Source organism: Meriones unguiculatus, chromosome 16 (assembly GCF_030254825.1).
Source record: "Meriones unguiculatus strain TT.TT164.6M chromosome 16, Bangor_MerUng_6.1, whole genome shotgun sequence".
NCBI lineage: Eukaryota > Metazoa > Chordata > Mammalia > Rodentia > Muridae > Meriones > Meriones unguiculatus.
Genome location: NC_083363.1, coordinates 24,461,416 through 24,484,918, shown reverse-complemented (window position 1 = coordinate 24,484,918; position 23,503 = coordinate 24,461,416). Strand labels below are relative to the sequence as shown.

The 23,503-nt window shown below is 47.8% G+C and overlaps 2 protein-coding genes and 1 pseudogene across 2 annotated transcripts; all 3 read left to right on the top strand.

Moving 5' to 3' along the window:
• The first annotated feature begins 2,527 nt into the window (after positions 1–2,527).
• On the top strand, positions 2,528–3,048 carry LOC110555917 (DNA-directed RNA polymerases I, II, and III subunit RPABC2-like). Its single transcript, XM_060368934.1, has one exon. It carries the CDS (start codon positions 2,600–2,602, stop codon positions 2,981–2,983), a length of 384 nt encoding a protein of 127 aa, XP_060224917.1. The 5' UTR covers positions 2,528–2,599; the 3' UTR covers positions 2,984–3,048.
• Positions 3,049–4,767: 1,719 nt separating this feature from the next.
• Prf1 (perforin 1) lies at positions 4,768–10,966 on the top strand. Its single transcript, XM_021649402.2, has 3 exons — positions 4,768–4,896; positions 6,654–7,225; positions 9,147–10,966. Exons 2-3 carry the CDS (start codon positions 6,690–6,692, stop codon positions 10,273–10,275), a joined length of 1,665 nt encoding a protein of 554 aa, XP_021505077.2. The 5' UTR covers positions 4,768–4,896; positions 6,654–6,689; the 3' UTR covers positions 10,276–10,966.
• Positions 10,967–14,762: 3,796 nt separating this feature from the next.
• LOC110555906 (cytochrome c oxidase subunit 7A-related protein, mitochondrial-like) lies at positions 14,763–20,140 on the top strand (annotated as a pseudogene).
• Positions 20,141–23,503: the final 3,363 nt, after the last annotated feature.

The window sequence follows — 23,503 nt, the reverse complement described above, 5'->3', positions numbered from 1 at the left end:
CCATGTGTTGGGAGCCAGGCTGATTCCAACGCTTTCTCAGAGAACTTGAAAGAAAGAGAATACTCCTAGGTCCATGACAAGATCCAGTCTGGGGCTGAGGCAGGGCCTGGAAGGAGTTAAGATTTCAGTTCCTGGGAGCCTGGTTTTTCCTCCTTGAAGAGACTGTGGTTACAAGTCCCCAGGCCACTGTGTACTCGGTCTCTGATGCACCTGAGATACCCTGTGTTTCCTTTGTGCAACACTGATTGATTAGCTTCCTGTTGACTCCCTCCCATTTTACGATAGCTTAATGCTGACACTGTCTCATTTTCCCCTACAAACTGTATATAAGATGTTGTACTTCTTAATAAGCCTACTTGGCATAAGACATAGCTTGTAAGCAAGACATAGCAAGACTGCATGGCCCCAGCTGGGAGATGGTGGCACATGCCTTTAATCCCAGAACCAGGGAGGCAGAGGTAGGCAGATCTCTGAGTTCAAGGCCAGCCTGGTCTACAGAATGAGTTCCAGGACAGCCAGGGCTACATAGAGAAACCCTGTCTCAAAAAACAAAACAAACAAAAGACAACCTGATTCCAAACTCTGCTATCTTCTTTATTCTCTGATCCTTCTTTATTCTCTGATCTTTGGTCATTCCTCTCAGGAACTTGTCACTAAAGAATGACCTGTTGTTCCTGGTCAGCTATGTCTGAGAAGGGTCTAGAATCCAAATATATAAGGAACTATCTATCACAACTTGATAATAAAAAGATAACTCTGTTTAAAACTGGGCAAAGGATTTGAAAGGCAGTTTTCCAAAGAATATAAATGAAAAACCCATAAGCACATGCAAAAACATGCATCTCTTAACTAAATAAAATGAAAAAGAAAGAAAGAGAAAAAGAAAAAGACATGACTGTTCCTAAGTATTGTGGGGCAGAAAGTTTATTGTAGATAAAAGGGAGGGCAAGGGCAACTGGAAGAGTCCAGCGTGGACATAGCCAGATGGGGAGAGAGGGGAACCAGGCACAGCAACCGGGAGATCCAAAAGAGTAGACTCAAATGACCAGATAACCAAAATGTCTGGATTATATAGGAGAGGGCAGCTGGGGGAAGGGCAGCCCAGGCCCTGGGTGGAGAATTCAGAGTAGTGGACAGCAGGGTATGCCAGCCAGGAGGGCCCTGCGACAGGTAGGGACCTAGGGATGAACCTGATGGCCAGGTTAGCTTTGATATGTTGTGAGTATGGGAGGCGTGAGAGCGAACAGTAAGCGGCAGGGAACTCTAAATAGAAAGCACAGTGAGCACTCTCTCCATACCTGGGAGGGCAGCACAGTCAGACAGTCGAAAGGCTGGGGAATGGTGTGGGAAAGCTGGAGCCCTCACACACTGCTGGCAGGAATGGGAAATCCTTCAGCCACTTGGGAAAACAGTTCCCACAATGGAGCTGGGTAGTGATGACACAGACCTTTAATCCCAGCGTGTGGGAGGCAAAGGCTGGTGGATCTCTGTAAGTTAGAGGTTAACCCAATCTACAAGAGTGAGTTCTAGGATAGCCAGAGCTACATAGTAAAGCTCTGTCTCAAAAAAAAAAAAGAAAAGAAAAGAAAGAAAGAAAGAAAGAAAGAAAGAAAGAAAGAAAATTTAAATAATTTAAATGGAAGTTACCACTAACCCTGAAATTCTACTCCTAGGTATAAACCAAGGGGAATGAAGACATATGTTCACATAAAGAAATTTGTAATTTGTACAGATATGTTCATAGCAGCATGAGTAAGTGGAAAAATATGACCATCAACTGATGCACACATAAACAAATGTGGTATGCCCATATGATGATATATTATTCAGCCATGGAAAGGTTGACACATGCTACAATGTTAATGAACCTTAAAAGTATTGAGCAGAATAAGCCAGACAGAAACAGCCATATTGCATGATTCCAGTTATGTGAAATAAATGTCTTAGGTTTCTATTGCTGTGATAAAGACCATGACCAAAAGCAGCTTGTATATTTGGCTTATGTATCCAGAGTCACAGTTTTTTGAAGGACATCAAGGCAGGAACCTGGAGGCAGGAGCTGAAGCAGAGGCCATTAAGGAGTGTTGCTTACTGGCTTGCTCCCTATGTCTTGCTCAGCCTGCTTTTCTAACACAACTCAGGAGCACCTGCCCAAGGGAGTCATCCCCCACAAGTGGGCTGGGACCTTCCACATTGATCATGAACTGAGAAAAAGCCCTATAGATTTGTCTATAGGCAACCTGATGGAGGCATTTTCTCAATTGAGGGTCACCTTCCCATGTGACCCTAGTCTGTAGTAACAGGCCGACAAAGAAAAAAAGCCAGGACAGTAAGAAAATTGGCAAATCCAGAGGTAAAAACTAGGTTAGTGTTAAGAGAAGCTGAAAAGTGACTGCCCTTGACCACAGAGGTTTTTTTTTGGGGGGGGGAGGGGTGTGGCAAAAATGTTCTAAGGTCAGCTGTGGTAGTGGACAGACAGCCCTCTGAACACAGCAAAAAACATAGGGTCAAAAAATGGATGCGTGGGGTGCTGTAGCGGGGATTGAGGCGCGCGATTTGCTGCTCTGCTCTCCCGACCCGTCAGCGCGGCGAAGGCATCATGTCAGACAACGAAGACAATTTTGATGGCGATGACTTCGATGACGTGGAGGAGGACGAAGGACTGAATGACTTGGAAAATGTGGAGGAGGAGGGTCAAGAGAATGTCGAGATTCTCCCATCTGGTGAGCGACCACAAGCCAACCAGAAGCGCATCACCACTCCCTACATGACCAAGTACGAACGAGCCCAAGTGCTGGGCACCCGGGCACTGAGGATTGCGATGTGTGCCCCAGTGATGGTAGAGCTGGAGGGGGAGACGGACCCTTTGCTCATTGCCATGAAGGGGCTCAAGGCCCGGAAGATCCCCATCATCATTCGCTGTTACCTGCCAGATGGAAGCTATGAAGACTGGGGCGTGGATGAGCTTATCATCACCGACTGAACAGACTGTGCCTGGGTGCCATTTCTATGCCTGCTTTATACGTGTAAATAATAAACATCACCCTTTCCACTAAAAAAAAAAAAAAATGGATGCATGTAGAGCTTGCATCTCAGTACAGTTGAAACTAGTATTTCTGAGGAAAGGCTGTGCTGGTGTACACTTCAATGCTGAGTTTCAACTGACAAGAAAACCATCATCAAATATACAAGCCCAGGGCTGTCAGAAACGCTGGTGTCATCATGGCTCTCTATTGGACAGTCCCTTTGACATACATGTCTTGTCAATTTAGAAGGATTTTTTTAAATAATTAATTTATTTTTATTTTATGTTCATTGGTGTTTTGCCTGCATGAGATGTGTGGGGTGTCAGAAGATCTAGAACTGGAGTTGCAGACAGTGGTGAGCTGCCATGTGAGTGCTGGGAATTGAACCTGAGTCCTCTGGAAGAGCAGCCAGTGTTCTTAGCTGCTGAGCCATCTCTCCAGCCCCTGCTATCAGGATTTTTAAGAAGACAAAGGTTTTCACATGATTATGGTGGTGGCAATATGATGGCGATGATGTTGGTGATTATATGACAGTGACAGAGATGGTGACCAGATGGTGATGCCAAAGATGTGATGATGGCGATGTGATGATGAGGATGAGGATGAGGATGAGGATGAGGATGAGGATGAGGATGATGATAACAAACATAGTGATTATAGTTCTGTCACATGCTGGGCAAGTGGTCTGCCGCTGAGCTACATCTCCAGCCCCCTCCCTTTGATTTCATACATCAAATTCGGAATTACAAAGGAACTGAAAACCACTGCTAAGATTGAGTTTCTGGTGTAACTGGACTGGAGCCTGTTTAGATTCTCGTCTCTTTTCCCACAGGCTTTTTGCCGGTTTCTCCACCTTTCACACACTGTTCTTCTAGCATGGTTGTGGACTAGATAACGCTTGGCTTTGGCATCCCAGCCAGGCCACCTGGGCAGAGTGCCAGCCTGAGACAGGACAGATGCCCGGGTGAGGCCAGGTTCTGAGAAGGTAGTGGAGGCCAGGGTGAGACGTGACCACGTGCTATGGAGCCTGAGGCTACTTGTTCCCATCATGTTCGCACTTAGGGGTGTTGGGAGCTAGCCCCCACTTGCCCACTTACCCACCTCATAACCAGAATGATTTTTTTTTCTTTTGCCCCCAGAGGTGTCTCTGAGTCACTCCACCCATGGAAACCTCCCCACACTAACCTCAGGCAAAGCAGAGTGGCCAACAGTTTCTCATTCCCTCCCATCTCTCAACAGTACCAGCTTGCTCACACCAGGGGCTTGCTCACACCAGGGGCTGGGCTAGTGTGTAGGTATGGACAGGAAGTGGGCACCAGCTTGAGCGTCTCTCCCCGCTCCCCACAGAGAAGGGAGCAGGCGCATGTATTGAGAATGAGTGACTGTCAAGTCTGATCCTAAGCACCGCTCCTCATCTTCGTTGTCCCCTCATGCAACAGTGTGCTGAGAAGCTGACTTCTGGATGAGGAACTGAGACTCGAAGAGGCTAAAGCACCTTGCTAGCCCAGGTGTCGGCCCACTCTTCCTGACAGCGCCTCCTCTCACCTTATGCACTCAAATCAGAAACAGAGGACAGTCGGTGGGCCTGTTGAACCACAGGAGGGTCCCACACCCCAATAGCTCCGCTTGGCAGATGATCCCCGGCCTTCACAGCTGACTTCCTGAAGGCTGTCACAGGCCGGATGAGGAGGTGACAACAGGGTGGGTGCTGCTGGGGACCTGTGACCACAGTCTGGGGGCAGGGCAGGAAGCAGTGGTGATGCTGGCGAGGGTGGGCCTGCCTGTGGATCGATAGTCTCACCATTTCAAAAGCCCCCGTTGGCAACTGCAGGTGTCCCCTGAACCCTGTCAGGTCTCTGTGGGACTTCAGGTAAGGAGAGGAAGGGTGGAAGCAGGGAGGTTGGGATACCCCAGGAAAGAGAGTTGGGAGGTAGAGCCCAGAGGACCCAGAAGTGCTAGCACCCTAAAACAAGAGCCTTGAGTCTCCGACAGCCTTCAGGCTCATCTCTAATTCCTTCATCAGTTTTGTGCCCACTCTGGGGCTCATGTGTAAATGAAGACTGGCCACAGTCTCAAAGGCTATTTCAAGTTCTGGCAGTTAGAGTCCTTAAAAGATGGAAATGGGCCAAGTGTGGAGTACGCCTATGATTCCACCATCAGGAAGGCAGTGAAACCCTGTCGCAAAAGATACAAGGGAAGGGAGAATGGGGGGGGGGAGAGGAAAGAGAGGGAGAGGAGGGGAAAGGAGGAAGAAGCAAAACCTGTAAATACAATACAGTGAGTGCCAGAAGGGGACTGATGTCCATGGGTCAGTCAGGAGTGTGTTGGTCTCTTACACAGGATGACCAGAAAGCTTGACGGGATTCCCCCTTGCCTGTGTATCTCCCAGCCCTGCATGTCACCTGAATTCTGCCTCCGAGTCACTGCTCTAGGTAGAGCATGGAAGGCTGGGGCTGGGTGTGAGTGACACCTGAGCTCACCTCGCTTCTTCACCTGAGACCCTGTAGGCACAGGAGGAAAAAGAGGGCCTGGGAGGAGCTAGACCATATTTCCAATGGTCTTAGGAAAATCTTGCTAAGTAGCAACACTAGAGATATGAAGTAACAAAAATTAATCTATGGCTGGAGGTTCCCAGGACCATCGGAAATGTGTGTTTTCTGATGGTCATGACCCACCGGTTGAGAGCTGCTGAGACAGGAGATAGAAAGAGATTAAAAAACAGGCCCCCAAGCCACCTCAAAGCAAGGAAGACATTTCCAGTCCATTGCTGCCCAGCAGTAGGCAACAGGTAAGTGAGACAAAGAAATGCCAAGGCAGGAAAGCTGGGCAGCAGAAGGGGCTTGCAAGGGCACAGTTAAAGGTCCCCCACACTAGATCCAAGGTCATAGACACAGGGAGGCTTTCACTGTAGAATTGCAGCTGGTGCCCTTCCAGGAGGCTCAGAATAGCCACATGGGTTGCGTTGGGAGAAGGAGGAACTCGGGAACTCAATGCCTCTCCGTATCTCTAAGGAGTGACAGAAATCAGAGCTGGAATTAGAGACAAGGGAAAGAGAGTAAGCATTAGCTCGGAGCCATGCTTGATGCCACAGGCTTGGGATTCTAGCTCCAGGAGGGTCATACATTCAAGGATAGCCTGAGCTACAGTGACTTTAAAGCCATCCTGAGCAACTTAATGATACTTTGTCTCAATATAAATAAGAGGTGGGTGTGGCTCAGGGCAGAGCACTTGCCTAACATGCATAAGGCTTTGGGTCCATCCCCGGGATGCGGAGGGGAATCAGGTAGGAAAAGGTGTCCTGATCTGGGTAGAAAACGACACTGTGGAGAGCCTAAACCTATTCCAGATTCTCTGCACCTTTTTCTACGGCTGCAGCCATTCCCACCCCACACCCCCATCGCCAAGTGTTGCTTCAATCTTGATTCTCACTAGGTCTGATAGTAAAACTCAGCAAGGGGCTTCCTCCTGGCTCTGTTTAACCTTTCTTGGTCTCTCTGTACAATGGACCAAGGCTGTGAGAGCCAGTCCAGCTCTGGCATGCAACAACTGAAGAGAATTTCAGTCTCTCTCCTGAAGATCCCAAGCTGTGAGTGAGATGTCAAGCACCCTTCATTCCTGTTCCCACAGCTTTCAGGAGCTCGCTGCTACTGTGCCCGCAGCTCCATGGCCACGCGCCTGTTCCTCCTGGCCCTTTTCCTGCTGCTGCCACAACCTGTCCCTGCTCCCTGCTACACTGCCACTCGGTCAGAATGCAAGAAAAAGCACAAGTTCGTGCCAGGTGCGTGGCTGGCTGGGGAAGGCGTGGACGTGACCACCCTCCGCCGCTCCGGCTCCTTCCCAGTGAACACACAGAGGTTCCTGAGGCCTGACCGCACCTGCACCCTCTGTAAAAATGCCCTGATGCAAGATGCTATACAGCGCCTACCCCTGACAATCGCCCACTGGCGGCCTCACGGCTCAGGCTGCAGTCGTAAAGTGACCACAGCCAAGGCCACCTCCACAGAAGGCGTGGCCCGGGAGGCAGCTTCTAACATCAATAATGACTGGCGTGTGGGGCTGGAGGTGAACCCCAAGCCTTCGATAAACATGCAAGTGTCCATGGCTGGCTCCCACTCCAACGCAGCCAACTTTGCAGCCGAGAAGGCCCATAAGGACAAGTACAACTTCAATACTGACACAGTAGAGTGTCACCTGTACAGGTAAGAGCTAAAGCAGTGGAGAGAGGAGCCGGAAGAAGAGTGGGTCTCTAAGGGGTCTAGGAGCTCTGGAATAGCAGAGCAGAGTTCACTGCCTCACAGCGGGGGACACCAAATCCTGACTGCTGTAGAGTCATTGGTTCTCAACCTTCCTAACGCTGCAACCCTTTAAAACAGTTTGTGTTGTGGTGACCCCCAATCATAAAATTATTTCATTGCTACTTCATAACTGTATTTTTGCTACTGCTATGGATTGTAATATAAATATTTGAAATACAGGATATATATGACCTTTGTGGAGGTCAGGACCAGGTTGAGAACCACTGCTCTAGATTAATTTCTACTGCTGTGTTAAAAAAAAATGTCTGACCAAAAAGAAGCTAAGGAGAGAGGGCTTATTTTAGTCACACTTCTGTGTTATAGTCCATCACTGCAGCATGATGCCAAGGAAGCAGGAACTTGAAGTAGCTGGTCACGTCATACCCACAGCCAAGAGTAGAGAAAAACGAATGCATTCGTGTTTAGCTGTGCTAGCTGTCTCTATTCTTATACAGTCCAGAGCCCAAAACAGAAAATGCTTCTACCCATTTTCAGGCTGGGTCATCCCACATTGGTTAAAGCAATCAAGACCAATCCTCCATAGGCAAGACCACAAGCCAACCTGATCTAGATAGTCCTCCCTGAGACTCTCTACCCTGGTGATTTCAGGCTGTTTCAAGCTGACAATTACTAACCATGGCACTGGTCTTTAGATGCCAGATCCTACAGGCCTATCCATCCAGCTATTCAGCTATCCGTCTATCCATCTTATCACCTATCTATCTATCTATCTATCTATCTATCTATCTATCTATATCTATCCATCCATCTATCCTATCTGTCTGTCCATCCACCCTCCTGTCCATCCATCTGCCTGCCCATCCATCCATCTATTCATCTGTCTGTCCACCCATCCATCTACACATGCACCCACCTATCCACCCACCCACCTATCCACCCATCCATCATTCCTGTCTGTCTGTCTGTCCATCCTTCCATTTGTCTATCCTATTGATTTGTCTATCTAGTTATATAACATCTATCCATCCATCCATCCATTAATCTATCCTATCCTATCTATCTATCTATCTATCTATCTATCTATCTATCTATCATCCACCCATTCACCTATCCATTCATCTATTCATCTATCCACAACAGGCCTCCCCTATTCATGAGCACCCACATCTGGAGAAAAGGGAGATTGAAGCAAGATTGTTCCTAAGCCCTCATTGATGACATTTAGATGCAGGCAGTGAGCACCTAAGCCCTCTTCCCCAGGCATTGCCAACCTCCCATGGGGTCCTTCCTGAGTAGGAACAGAGACAGGAGACCTGGTTGGGTCCTCCCTCCTCACTGCACAGATACACAGTAACTCTGCATCATCTGAACTGGTTTCTCTCTGCAGCCCTGGCTGTCCTGGAACCAGGTTGGCCTTGAGCTCACAAAGATCCACCTGCCTCTGCCTCCTTGAGTGCAGGGTTTAAAGGCGTGCTCCACCACAGCCCACAGCATTTTAAAAAAAAATTCTATTTCATTTATTTATGTGATTATTTATTTGGTGTGTGTGTCTGTGTATCTGTGTATCATAGTAAGTGTGAGGTCTTTTCTCTGCTTCTCCTAAGTGGGTTCTGAGGATCAAACTTGAGCTGGCAGGCTTAGCAGCCAGCTTTGCCCACTGACACACGTGGACATGTTTACATTTTTAGATAGCATACATTAATTCTTGGTTCTTTCTTATCCCAACTCCTGCTGGCCCCTTTTTTTTCCCAACTAGCCCACTCTACTTTTGTGTCTGTGTATGTATCGGGGAGATCTGGAAGGTCTCATGAATCAGGGAAACACCATCCACTAAGCTCACCCAATGCTCTGCCCTCCTCCACAGCTTTCGCCTGATACAAAGACCCCCGCTGCACCCCGATTTCAGAAAGGCACTCAGGAGCCTTCCCCCCAACTTTAACACCTCCACACAGCCTGCTTACCACAGGCTCATCTCCTCCTATGGCACCCACTTTATTACGGCGTTGGACCTGGGGGGCCGCGTCTCAGTTGTCACGGCCCTGCGTACCTGTGAGCTGAGCCTGAATGGGCTCACAGCTAATGAGGTAGCGGACTGCCTGAATGTGGAGGCCCAGGTCAGCATCGGCGCCCACCTCAGTGCCTCAAATGAACTCAAAGCTTGCGAGGAGAAGAAGAAGCAGCACAAAATGACCACCTCTTTCCACCAGGCCTATCATGAGCGTCACATTGAGGTGGTTGGCGGCCCCCTTGACTCAACACATGACCTGCTGTTCGGGAACCAAGCTACACCTGAGCAGTTCTCAACCTGGATAGGCTCACTGTCCAGCAGGCCTGGTCTGGTGGACTACAGCCTGGAGCCCCTGCACATGCTGCTGGAAGAACTGGACCCGAAGCGCGAGGCACTGAGACGGGCTATCAGCCATTATGTGATGAGCAGGGCTCGCTGGCGAGACTGTAACCGGCCCTGCAGGCCAGGCCAGCATAAGAGTGCTCGTGACTCGTGCCAATGCGTATGCCACGATTCGAAGGTCACCAACCAGGACTGCTGTCCACGCCAGAGGGGCTTGGCCCGTCTGGTGGTGACCAATTTCAAGGCAAAGGGTCTGTGGGGAGACTACTTCACAGCCACTGATGCCTATCTGAAGGTCTTCTTTGGTGGCCAAGAGCTTAGGACCAATACAATATGGAATAATAACAACCCCGAGTGGGCCGACAAGCTGGACTTTGGGGACGTGCTCCTGGCGACAGGGGGACCCCTGAGGGTACAAGTCTGGGATGCCGATCACGGTTGGGATGATGACCTTCTTGGTTCTTGTGACAGGTCTCCCAACTCTGGTTTCCATCAGGTGGATTGTGGCCTGAACCACGGCAGTATAAAATTCTTCTACCATGCCAAGTGTTTGCCCCATCTCACGGGAACAACCTGCCTGCAGTATGCCCCCCAGGGGCTTCTAGGAGATCCTCCAGGAAACCGAAGTGGGGCTGTATGGTAAAACTAACATGCCTGAAAGCTGGGCAGTAGTGGCGTATGCCTTTAATTCCAGCACTTGAGAGGTGGAGACAGGCAAATAGCATGCCTAACCCTAACCCTAACAACCCTAACCCTAATCTCGCAGGAAGATCCACAATGGCTTAATAATGCAGTGGGGAGTACGGCTTGAACCTCTCCCTGAAGTGGCTAAGTTTTACAATAGAGATTCCCTAATTCTCCCTGTCCACACTGCCTCAGCCCTCCAATACCCCCAAGCCTGGAAGCTACTGCTGCACAGCATAAACCCTGGCCAGAAGCTGTCTCCACCCAGCTTTAAGACCCTCCCTACTTGACATAGCAAGATCAACTGTTAGAGGCAATCCCAGAGGCCCTGTGTACCTTTTGTCCCTCACTCTGCTCCTGATGAATCCTGTGTTGCCAAGCACATGGCTTGACAGAGGGCCTATAAATATGATGCGAGGTAAGCATGCTGGTGGCATTGTGGCACAGAAGTGGGGAGAGAGGGTGCCCCAGAGACAGACTTCTATGCAGTTTGATAAAATGGGCTGGCAAGTACTGTAAGCAATCTGTTTTTTGGTTTTGGTTTTGTTTTGTTTTCTAATTTTGCTGGTAATGTAGGACCCCAAAATATCTTACGCTCTGAGTCAACAAACAGTAGCATTAACTTGGTAATAAATAATGATGAGCATTCAGTTTCTGGCTGAAAGACAATGTGGAGGGGTGGGGACTGTGGGGCGCTGCAGGGGCACCCTTAAATGGCTGCATCTACACTCGGGGAATTCAAGCCCAGCACCACAGGCTCTTCTGGCTTCTTTTATTTGCATTTATCTATTTGTGTGTGTGTGTGTATGTGTGTGTGTGTGTGTGTGTGTGTGTGTGTGTGTGAACATGCATGTGCCTATGTATGCCATAGCACAAATGTGGAAGTCAGAAGACAACATGCAGGAGTCAGTTCTCACATCCCATCATGTGGGTTCCAGTTATCAAAAGCAGAGATGTCGCTCAAGTTCTCAGACTTGCAGAAAGCACTTTTTTTGTTTTGTTTTGTTTTTCAAGACAGGGTTTCCCTGTGTAGCCTTGGCTGTCCTAGACTCTCTTTATAGACCAGGCTGGCCTTGAACTCAGCAATCTGTCTGTCTCTACCTCCCTGAGTGTTAGCATTAAAGGCATGTACCACCACGCCTGGCTTGACAGCAAAGTACCTTAGCCCCAGTGAGCCATCTCCAGCCCCTTCTCACCTCTCCTCCTCCTAATCAAGATTTATTTTTATTTTATGTGCATGAGCATTTTGCCTGCTGTGTGTGTGCCTGGTACCTGAAGAACTCAAAAGAGGCATTGGAGCCTCTGGAACTGAAGCTGCAGATGATTGTGAGCCAGTATGTGGGTGCTGAGACCCAAACCTGGCTCCTCTGGGAGAGCAGCAAGTGCTCCAACCAGTGAGCCATCTCTCCAGCCCCTCCTTCTCATGTCTTAAAATAACCAGGAGTCCCAATCTGGATTCCATTTTACTCTACAGAAATAAACTTATAAGTAGACACAGTATAAGACAGAGAGAAGAGTGTGTGCATGCACACACGTGTGTGTGTGCATGTGTGTGTGTTTGTGTCTGTGCGTGTATGCATGTGTATGTCTGTGTGTGGATGTGTCTGTGTGTGGATGTGTGTGTGTGTGTGCTGTCACTGGCTCAGGGCTGCCCACCTGGAAAACTCAGCTTCCAAGAGGATCAATGTACATGGGTTGGTAAGTTCTCCCCTGTTCTACCGCTTGAAGGAGGCAGTGGTGCTAACACGGTCTGCTCAGCCAGCACCAGGATGAAGCACAGGCAAGATCTGTGGCAGGACTTGGCCATGTATGTGTGTAAGTGTGCAAGGCCGTTTGTAGTCAGAGGGGCTCAGAGGAACCATACACACCCTGAGTGGGTTTGAAAATCCCAACAAAATAAACTGTGAGGGATGTGCAAGACCCAGAAACTCAAACCCCAATCCCTGACATTGCAGTGACTCTAAGTCCCCAGCAGGCGGGAGGAGCAGAAGGGTCTAGAAGCCTGTGGAAACCACTGTTCTTACATGTTTCCTGTCTCAGCCACACACAAACAAGAGCACAGGGGACCTTGCATGACAGCTTGACACATGACACTACCTGTGGCCCTAGAGGGAAATAAAGGTTGTTTTGAGCCAAACCCCATTGGGAAAACAGATCTGTAGAACTGCGGGGGGGCGGGGGGCAGGACTCATTCGGCAAGGCCTTTACCAAACTTCAGTTTCTCTCAAACGATATTCTGTGGTTTTCCTCCTTTCTCAGGACTGCTTGAAGGGGGTCACCAGTTTTTGTAGGATAAAAGAAGGCATCCTGAGGGAGGTCATTGACCCTGAAAGTTCACCCACCAGCCCTCTTAGTTTCACATACAGAGAAACTGAGGTCAGAGAGAATGGAGGGCCATTGTTTGAATAGAGTTTTGGGGGGGAATTTTTTCTCTCTTTGAATTTAACTGAGGTCAAGATATTAATGGCAGAAATAAGACAGCCAGGTCTCTGATTCCTGGCACTCCATCCTGCGTACAGTGTTAAGATGCCAAGAGCACAGGAAGGAGAGTTTATTTGTATTTTTTAAAGATTTGTTATTTTATATTATGTGTATAAATGTTTTGCTTTTGCATACTTTATAGAGGCCAGATAAGGGTACCAGATCCCCTAGAACTGAGTTAAGGACAATTGTTAGCCACCATGTGGGTAACGGGGACTTAACCTAGGTCCTCTGCAAGAGCAGTAAGTGCTCTTAACCGATGAACCATCTCTCCAGCCCCCTATTTATTTATATTTTGAGACAGGGTCTCCTGTAGTACAGTCTGGCCTCACACTTGATTTGTAGCCTAGGATGACCATGAACTCTAATCCCTTTGCCTTCAGGATTACAGGAAGGTACGACCACACCCAATTCTATCCAACCATTAGCGGTGACTCACTGACCATACATGCTTCTTCTACTTTGTCTTATCCTACAGCGGGACTTCCTGGGACCTGCCAGCGGTTAAATGCAGACAAGGAGGCTTAGTTTAGGCCTTCGCTGGGAAGATTCTCAGCTAGCTCATCCCACTATTCTAGCCCACGACCTGTCGCTGGGCTACTTCAGCCCTGTTGTCTGCTTCTTCCTCTGTCATGCTGGAGAATCCCCCACATCTGAATTCTCCTCCCAGAGACCCTTTCTCTGCCTTCCCCTTCTGCTCATCCATTGGCTGCCAGCTCTTTACTAAAGCCAATCATACACAATTCTAGATTGCTTTAGGCAGGTGAGGAAGGAACCAATATTTACAAAATATGAGATGACTGAGGGGCCATAGCTCTCTGCTATACAGAATTGACAATTGATATACAGAGACGCACCTTCACACAGTAAACTCCAACCCTGCCCCACTTCCTTCCCCATGCCTGCTGGTGCTCTCTGGAATCACCTCCTACAGCCACTGCCTGGTGCAAAGCCCTATCATTGAAACTGCCTCTGGGGAAACCAGCTGGTTTCCTTCAGGCTGGGAAAGACATGTCTGTTGATATCGTGATTACCTGGAAAGAATGAAGTCCTGAGCTCAGATCCCAGGAACCACACAAACATGCTGACCTTGTAAGTGCTGGTGAGGCAAAGTCAGGGACATCCCCTGAGCATCACTGGCCGGCCATTTCAGCCTAACTGGGGACCCTGAGTCAAGGGATCACACTTTGTTTCTGAGGATGACACTAGACATTATCCTCTGGCCTCTACACATACACACACATACACATACACACACACACACACACACACACACAGATGGCCTCTAGACATGCACACACAGAAAGACACATGTATATGCATGCATACACACATACAGACATATATACACACACTCACACACATCCATGAACACACAGACACACATATCCATATATACATACACCATATACATGCATACACACGTGTACACACGCACAGACACACATATACACTATACACAGATATGTGTGCATACACACATACCTCACACTCTTATACTCTGACACAAGCACACATGCATGCATACACACATGAGCATACACACTCATGCATGAATACACATGCACACAAATGCACACGTTCACACAGACACACTCATACACACACATACATCCATACATACACACACATACTTCATTTTAATTTTAGGTGTATGAGTATCTTGCCGACATCTAAGTCTGTGCACCTCATGCATGCCTGATGCCCACAGAGACCAGAAAAGGGGGTTAGATCCTTTGGAACTGGAGTTATAGTTGTCACCTGGCATGTGGGTTCACCTGACTCAGAGTTGTGACGTCACCTCCAGTTTGTTCTTGGGCCCCTTCAGTCCCCGAGCTGCCTGATAAGTTCCTTCAAGACTGACTTCCACTTAAAGATGCCCAGACCTTCCCAGCATCAGGACAGGCCTGGCACCAAGTAGGTGCCAGTGATGGGCAGCATCTAGAGCTGCTGGAACCCGAGGTCATGAATGCTGAGAGTCTCATTGGAGGTTAGGATTTGGGCTACTTGCACAGAGACAAACCTCAGCCACAGGAAGGACCCTGGAAAACAACAAGGAGTGACTTGAACAAATCAAGAAACTCCCATTCTCCCCACGCAGACCAGCTACCCAGACCCAGCCTGTGGTCTGACCCCGAGGCTCTTCCAGCTCTAGCAACACCCTGAAACGACCTAAGACTGCTCCCCCAACTGCAGCTGTCCCAGCTGTGATGCAAGGAAGCTCAAGGGAAGATTTCTACACAGCTCTGGAGCGCAGAGGGTCTCAGCTGTGACGCCACAGCTGTCTCACCCTGGCAGTCTGCATGGCAGGAACTGCCATCCCTCGGCCTGGAGGAAGCCTGAATCCCTCTGCGTCTCTCTTCCCAGAGGCTAGCCCTCAACTCTGGCTAGCCCAGACTAGAACAGCTGCTGTTGTTCTGCAGGCTAAAACCAGACTTTGTTGTTGTGGAGCCTCATTGGCACATCTGGACTCACTGTTAATTCCCCAACATCTGGTTCTTAATTTTGTCTTAAAAGAGCGAGAACGTCAGCTTTCTGGAAGGACCTTGGGCTTTTCTCTAGGAGCCCCCAGCCTCCCTGTGACCATGAAATAAGGCTGACCCAAGGAGGACAGCCTCATCTCTCTGTCCTCAATGCTCTCAAGATTCAGAGCCACTGTGCTCCAGGATGTTTTCTCAGTGTCCTGCAAAGGGCAGAAGGCAGTAATTGGGTAAGCAAGGACATCATCACCACCCATTGCCTGCCCCTCCCCAGGGTGGGTTTTAGGACACCATATGAATTCATTTTGTAAAATGTTTTTTCCAAGTTGGAGACTGGGAAGAGGGCCCTCGCTGCCTTTTCTGCCCCACCCCTTCCAGGTGGCCTCTCCTGAAAAGCACAGAGCTTTAGGCACTGGGCAGGTTTTAACTTCTTTGCCCTTCTCAACAGCTTAGTAAGGTAGATATATGTCTCCCCATCACCCATAAAACCATAGCTTTCCCACTCTGTTTTATAGACACCATAAGACCTCAGGAGCATACCTCCAGACTATGCACAGCATCCCTGGGGTTCTCCTTATATACTCCAGACACCCCTACTGCCATCAGTGCCTGTAGCTGCCCCACTAAGCTGAGCACAGTGGTGCATGCCTGTAATCCCAGCACTCGGGGAGGCAGAGACAGGAGGATCTCTGTGAGTTCGAGGCCAGCCTGGTCTACAAAAAAGTCTAGGACAGCCAAGGCTACACAAAGAAACACGGTCTTGAAAAACAAAACAAAACCAAAATAGTAGTAATAATAATAATAATAATAATAATAAACAAAAAAAAGACATTCTTGAGGAGCAATGTGCCCATACCACCCTGCCATTCCAATTTCCTAAAAACATGATAAAGCAAATATAAGGGAACATTTCTGGCCTGTGTAGCATCCAGTGGCATCCAAGGAGGGCACAATATTGCATAACCATCACCGACAAGCTGACCCCAAAACAATGTTGTGTTCATGATGTTAAAATTCCTTCATGGGGGCAGGGGATGCAAGCCACACCTACCCCCTTTCCTAAGGTACCAATGACACACAGATGCACAATTCCCTCAAAGTTCACTCTAAGGAACTGAGTTTATTGATCTTCCTCACAGAGCACAGATGAGGGCAAGGGTTCTCTCCCCTCCTCAGAGGCCTCGCCTGAAAAGCCTTACCCAGCAAGATGAGGGCTTCTCTGTAGCTGCATAGATACAGTCCACCTCCCCTGTACTTCCACCTAAATATTCTAGTCCCTCCCAGCTCACATGCAATTAAGGCAGAGCTGCGTTCAATGGTTGGTGGGGGCTGCTGGGTATTCAGATAAAATTTTCACAACCCTTTCACCCATCCCTGGGGAATGACAAACAAGAAGCCCAGCTGGGATAGTCATTTTGCAAGGAGCATTGCTGAACTCCCCAAATGGGAGTTGCTTGACCCAGGAGACAGTCACTCACAGGCTCCCACTAAACAGTAGTAACCCCAGCTCTAGAAATGTGTCCTGCCCTCTGTCATTCTGTCCTTTGCTCTGTGCTGGGTACTTGTTGTGCCTGAGGAATTCCATAATCTTATGTTCTGTGTCTGGCTTCTGTCACTGTTCAGCTGTGTTGTATCAAAATAGCATTCCATTTGTGGCTGAGTAATGATGCTATGAACGGTGGTGTCGAAGCGCCCTGCTTTTAGATCCCTGCCTCAGAGCAGGATTGCGGCTCATGTGGGAGTTTCCCTCAGCCACAGTCCCACCTGTCAGGCGTGAACTTCCCATGGGTGCCTGGGGACTGTGGCTCCCTCCCCCACCTTCCCCTTACACCCTCCCCACAATAATGAGGCCCAGTCTGTAGAGAGAGGCCGCCTCCTCCACCACTGATCCCTCAGTTCTGGTGAGGACTTCTCTAGCAGAAAGGAGGGAGGGCAGCTCCCTGTAGTCCACATAGACTGGTCAGAAGCCCCTCCCCGACACGAAGTCCCTCCCTTCCATCCCAGAACTCCCCAGGCTCAGGGTGACTGCTAAGAGCATCCTTTTCACAAGTGACAGCAGAAGGCAGACCCTGAGCGGGCCTGGGACAGGTGTCCAGCCTGGGCTCCCCTCTCCCACCACAAGCAAAGCAAACTGGGCAAAGCAGAAAGGCCTGGGTTACACTGTAACTGGAAACATAAACACAGCCCTGTTTATAATAATTTTTAAAACACAATCTCTGTGGAACCAATTGAGAGGGCCAGCTGGTTGGTAGGGAATTACACAACTTTCCTTTTTGTTAAAAAAAAAAAAATGCTTTACATGTGGAGGTCATAGAAGAACTTGAAAAGACTGTTTCTCTCCACCTTATAAGGTCTCTGGGATCAAACACAGATCATCAGACTTTGTGGCAAGGGCCTTTACCTGCTGAGCCATCTTATCAGGCCTACATAACTTTCTTAAGAAATCAAAATGTAGCCTGTTGTGGTGCTTCACACCTTTAATTCCAGCACTCGGGAGATGAGTTTGAGGCCAGCCTGGTCAACAGAGAGAGTTCCATGGTTATACAGAGAAACCTGTCTCAGGAAAACAAAAAAGAAAGAAGACAAATAAATGCTTCCAAAAATTTCAGAAGTCATTCTCACCACACACATTTATGAAGCAAAGCATGGAAATTGGCCCCTGAGCCCGGAGCAGTTGAAATGCCTCTTCCCTATGCTTTACAGGTGCTGTGGCCCTGCTGATGGGGGGATGACAGGTTACTCTCTGTCATCTTCAGCCAGGTGTCCGAGCATTGTAGAAAGGCTTTGTTTGCAAAGCTGGAATGAGGCCAGGTGTGGTGGCACATGGCTTTGAATCCCAGCGCTGAGGAGGCAGAGGCAGGCAGATCTCTCTGAGTTGGAAGCCAGCCTAGTCTGAAAAGTGAGTCCAGAACAGCCAGGGTTCTGGTAAACAGGGAAACCCTGTCTCAAAACAAAACAAAAACAAAACAAAAAACAAAAACAATGAAAGAATGGAAAAGATAGAAAGAAAAAGAAAAGGTGTAACAACTCATTTCTCAACTCCTTTCACCAACTATTTCTGAAAGCATCCCTCACTGCCTACCTTTACTGAACTAATGAAACTGGACAAGAGTCCATCGGAGTCAGGCATAACGCATACCGTGGTGATTCCAGCCCTCTGGGAGCTGAGACAGGAACACTGTCTTCAGAAGACTGTCATGAATTCAGGGACAGCTTAGGCTATAGTGCTAAGACCTAGGCCAGGCTGGACCCTGTCTCAAAAGAACAGATAGAGGAAAAACTGTGGGAAGCACATAGGTCCTTGTGGTCACAGATAAACACTAGGGAAACCAGGAAGGTTGAACAAGTATGGTTATCTCTTCAAAGCAGGTTATACAGAGATGTGTAACCTGTCTTCTGCTCAGGTGGCTGGGAATAGATGTGGTTAACAGCCTGGTGATTTCTGTGCTGTCTGTCTAGCCAGGCCACATCCCAGACTCTTGTTTATCTCAGCCAGTCTACAGCACTCTGCTCCATTATCGTGAGCATTATCATGAGTCCCTTATCATGAGCATTGTCCATCTTGAGCCTGTTTTCTCAGTTAATCTATAGAACCCATCTGTATGGAAGACGTTGCTCGTATTTTAGCAAGTTTTGATGTGATCTGTTTTGAGCTTTGTTGTATACATGAGACTGAACTCATTATCACCAGGAAACGTTTTTTTCCACATTGCTCTGTGCTTAATAAACCAGCTGGTATTAGACTCTCCGTGTTTGAACCAACGCTGGCCAGTCATGTTGAACCAGACTTCCTTCTTGTCTCTCTCAGAGTGATATTCTGTTGGCCGTGGTGTTTGCAGAGACCCTCATTGAAAAAAAAAAAAAAAACTCACATAAATTAAAGAATCCACTCAAAGGCAGAGCAGGCCAGAGTGTGTCCATGCTTGGTAAATGACACAGAGTGAGTAGGTGAGGCTTCTCTCTCTCTCTCTATCTGCCTATTTCTCTCTTTCTCTCTCCTTCTCTCTCTAGGGCCTCACTAGTAGGCCAGGCTGTCTCCTGAGTGCTGTGATTAAAGGTGTTCATCTCTACACTCAAGCTGATTAAAATTGAGTCCTTTGGAGCCAGGTGCTGGTGGCAGAGGCAGCAGATCCTACACTGGGAGGCAGAGGCAGGCCGATCTCTGTGAGACGATCTCTGTGAGATCAAGTCCAGCCTGGTCTACAGAGCAAGTTCCAGCACAACCAGGTCTGCACAGAGAAAGCCTGTCTTGAAAAGCACAAAGCTAGGCTGCAGAGATGGCTCAGAGATTAAGAGCACTAGCTGTACTTCCTAAAGGTCCTAAGTTCAATTCCCAGCAACCACATGGTGGTTCATAACCATCTATAATGAGAACTAGTGCCCTCTTCTGGCATTCAGGCACACATACAGTCAGAATACTGTATAAATAATAAATAAATAAATAAATAAATATTTTAAAAAAAGAAAGAAAGAAAAACACTAACCTCTTTTATAGGCTGTGGCCGTGCAAATCCGGGCTCAGCCAACGTGTACTATAAGTTTAGCAGTTTCATGCAGAAGTTGGCTGGAGCTTGGGCTTCGGAGGCCTATAGTCCGCAGGGGTTGAAGCCCACAGAAGCATGGCCTATCATTTCTACCACACTGACTAAACGAACCTCCAGTGTGACAAAGTGTGATTATGCAGGGAAGAACAAAGTCCCAGAGCTGCAGAAATTCCTCCAGAAGGCTGACAGTGCGCCCATCCACCTGAAACAAGGCCTTCCGGACCAAACACTTTACTAGGCCACATTGGCTCTGACGGCGGAACGGACCATCTACTGCCTGATCGCCCTCTATCTGGCTCCACAGCCCAAAACCAAATGAATTAGCCTAGGGAGGACTGGTTTGCTTTGTGGCACAGACGTTTGAATTTTCATTTTTTATTATTTCTGTTTTGTTTTGTTTTTCCACCTGGATAGTCTACTAAACATTTCTGCAAACAAAGGAAAATACAAGAATCTATCAGTTTTGGTTTGTTTATAAGATGTGGGTGGCCTGCCAGATGTCAGGAGTTCATTTTTCAGTTAAAACTATTGTTTAAGGAAACGGCGCTGAACTGTGTTTGTGCTCCTGATTCCCCTGGAGATGCTGGATGACTCTCACAAGCTCATGGATGGCAGCAGTGCTCAGGGTCTCCAGACTGTGTAAGCAGGAACCTGTAAAGGAATTTTAATTCAGAACATGGCTGCTCCGGCAAGAGATCTCATCCAAAGGCCTTCTAGGTCTGTGTGATTGGGCTGGAATACAAACAGGACTTAATCCATGAGACAGAGGCAAGCAGATCTGAGTTCAAGGCCAGCTTGGTATAGACCAAGTATCAGGTAAAGAAAAGCTTAGGTCCAGGTGTGGTGGTACACGCCTTTAATCCCAAACAATGAAGGTAAAGTTAGTTTGCAGAAGAACATACTCATGTTTGAAAGTGATGTCTAATTGAATGGCAGAAAAGGTGATGAATCAGAGAAGATTTGACAGACAGAATAGGATACAGGGAGAGAGAGTGTGTAAATGATAGAGAGAGAGAGAGAGAGAGAGAGAGAGAGAGAAGAGATGACAGTTTTACCGGGACAGTAATTTAGAAATAGGTTGTAGAGAGAGAACTCAGGTGAAGAAAGGACAAGCCAGAGAGAGAGAAAGAGCCAGATTAGAAAAAAATTGCTGGAGTTAGTTCGAGGCCAAGAGCAATTCCAGGGCTAAGATAGAAGCCAGATTGAATAAGTCAGCTGGGAGAGGAGTTTGAGTCAGACAGGAGTTGAACCAGCCAGCAACGAGCTCAATAAGAAGAAAGGATGAGCTCTCAAAAGCTGAAAACATTCTAGGCCTAGGTTACATTGCATGAAGGCTAGATGCTTCCAGGACTAGGCCTAGGTTAGCAGATGGAGACAATGAACCTGTAAGACAACTGAAACAGGCGAATAAAAGTTCCTTTCACAGGGACCACAGAAGCCAGAGGTCAGACGTGTGAAATGAGGGTAAGCCACTTGGGGGATTTTTTTTTCCCACCTTTCAGTAAAATGTTAACAGAAATTTGCAATCTGCCTCGATCTATTGAGTAGCTTGTTTCGAAGGGTTATTTGTCTCACCCAGATCTTTCGTGAAATGTTATCTACTTGTTCCATCATGGGAAAGAGAACACTGGTCAGTGTTGGACTTTAGACAGCTGTACGAGAAATTCTCCTTTAATAAAAGCTTGGCCTTATGATTTATTTGACTGCAAAATAAATACACATATAAAAAAACATTTTTTTCTTCTTTTTTTTTTTTGGTTTTTCCAAACAGGGTTTGTCTGTATAGCCCTGGCTGTTCTGGGCTGGCTTTGTAGACCAGGCTAGCCTCAAACTCACAGACTGCCTGCCTCTGCCTCCCCAAGTGTTTGGGATTACAGGCATGCACCATTGTGCCCGCATTCTTAGTCAGGCTGGGGCCCCAGCACAGGGAGAGTGCAGATCTCCCTCCTCAGCTAACACGCTATGGAAATCTCTTACAGGCATGTCAGAGCTGAGCCTCCAAGGAGGCTCCAAATACTGCCAAGGCCTGAAGATGGAAGAAACTCCATGGGAAATGAGCTCTGCCTAACAGGTGACGCCTATCCAGGCCCAGATCCACTGAGGACTGAGAAGCCCTGGGTGTGCTGCAAGCATGCGTGGGAGAAAGCTCTCTCCATTCCCTCGAGATACGAAAGTGCAGGGTGAAGCAACTGGGTTTGTCAGGCACGTACAGGAGGGAGGGAGGGCCAGGCCACTCTGAGCAGAGGGGTCACCTTACTGCCACTCATGGCTTCCTGGGCCCTCTTATTCACAGTTGGCAAAGGTTAATTCGCAGGGGAAAATTAAAAAGCCAAGATATAGAATGAATGAAATCTCTCTATTAAAAATGCATACAAAAATAATAAATGCCAGTCCATGAGTTCCAGGAAATCTCCCAGCAGTAGATAATTTATATCATATGATTTGGGGAGGTGTTTTTTTTGTTTGTTTTGTTTTTCTTATTCAAGAAAAGAAAAGATTTCTCTGTGTAGGCTTGGCTGTCTTGGACTTGCTTTGCAGACAGGCTGGCCTTGAACTCAGATCTGCCTGCCTCTGACTTTCCGAGTGCTGAGATTACAGGCATACGCCACGGCACCTAGCTGTTATAAGAACTGTTTTAAAAGCTGAAAATATAGAAGGTGTCTCACATGTTTATAAGGTTGGCATAACCCTGCAGTGGACTGAAAGCAAGGACAAGAGGGGAAACATTAAAAACATAGATTTAAGATATAATGAAACAGTAAAATACTAGTAACATTTATCTAGGACAGCAACAATGATCAACACTGAAAACTCTGTTCATGTATATTCCAGTATCACCACATTAAAAGAAACCAGGTATGATGGCTCACACATGTAATCCTAGAATTTGGGAAAGAAAGAAAGAGAGAGAGAGAAAGAGAGAAAGAAAGAGACAGAAAGAGAAAGAGAGAAAGAAAGAAGAAAGAAAGAAAAAGAAAGAGAAGAAAGAAAGGAAGGAAGGAAGGAAGGAAGGAAGGAAGGAAGGAAGGAAGAAAGAAAGAGAGAGGGGGAGGGAGGAAAGGAGGGAGGGAGGGAGAGAGGAAAGGAGGGAGGGAGGAAGGCAGGCTGAGGGAAAAGGAAGAAGAAAAAAATGTGAACTTGAAAAAAATAACTTGGAGGGCATGCTGGTATACACCTTTGACCTCGGGGCTCAGGCACAGGTAGGAAGAATGTGGGCTCAAGGATAGCCTGGGCTGCTAAGAGTTCAAGGCTGATCTGGGCTATACAGCAACATTTTTGTCTCAAAACACAAAAACAAAACAAAACGAAAAACTAAGGGTCTGGGGACTTGGCTCAGTGATGGAGCACTTGCCTAGCGTGTATGATGGATGCCCCGGGTCCTACCCAGAACATCAGGACAAAGAAAGATGAATCAGGAAAAAGAGCAGCCTGGCTTCCTCCCTGTCTGTCTGCCTGGCAATCTATCCAGGAACTGGTGGCATCAGTTACCATGTCCAGCCTGCCACTTTAACAATTGCAGTGGAAACTATCTAAGCGTCAGTCCAAATGGTGGATAAATACACGAGAGAATGTTCCAGCCTTGACAGTACTCTGGGAGAGTTACATTAAGAAAAAAATAAATAGAAGTCCTTGGCTTGGAGCTTTGTTGTTGCTGCTGCTGCTGTTGCTTTCCCTTTCAGAC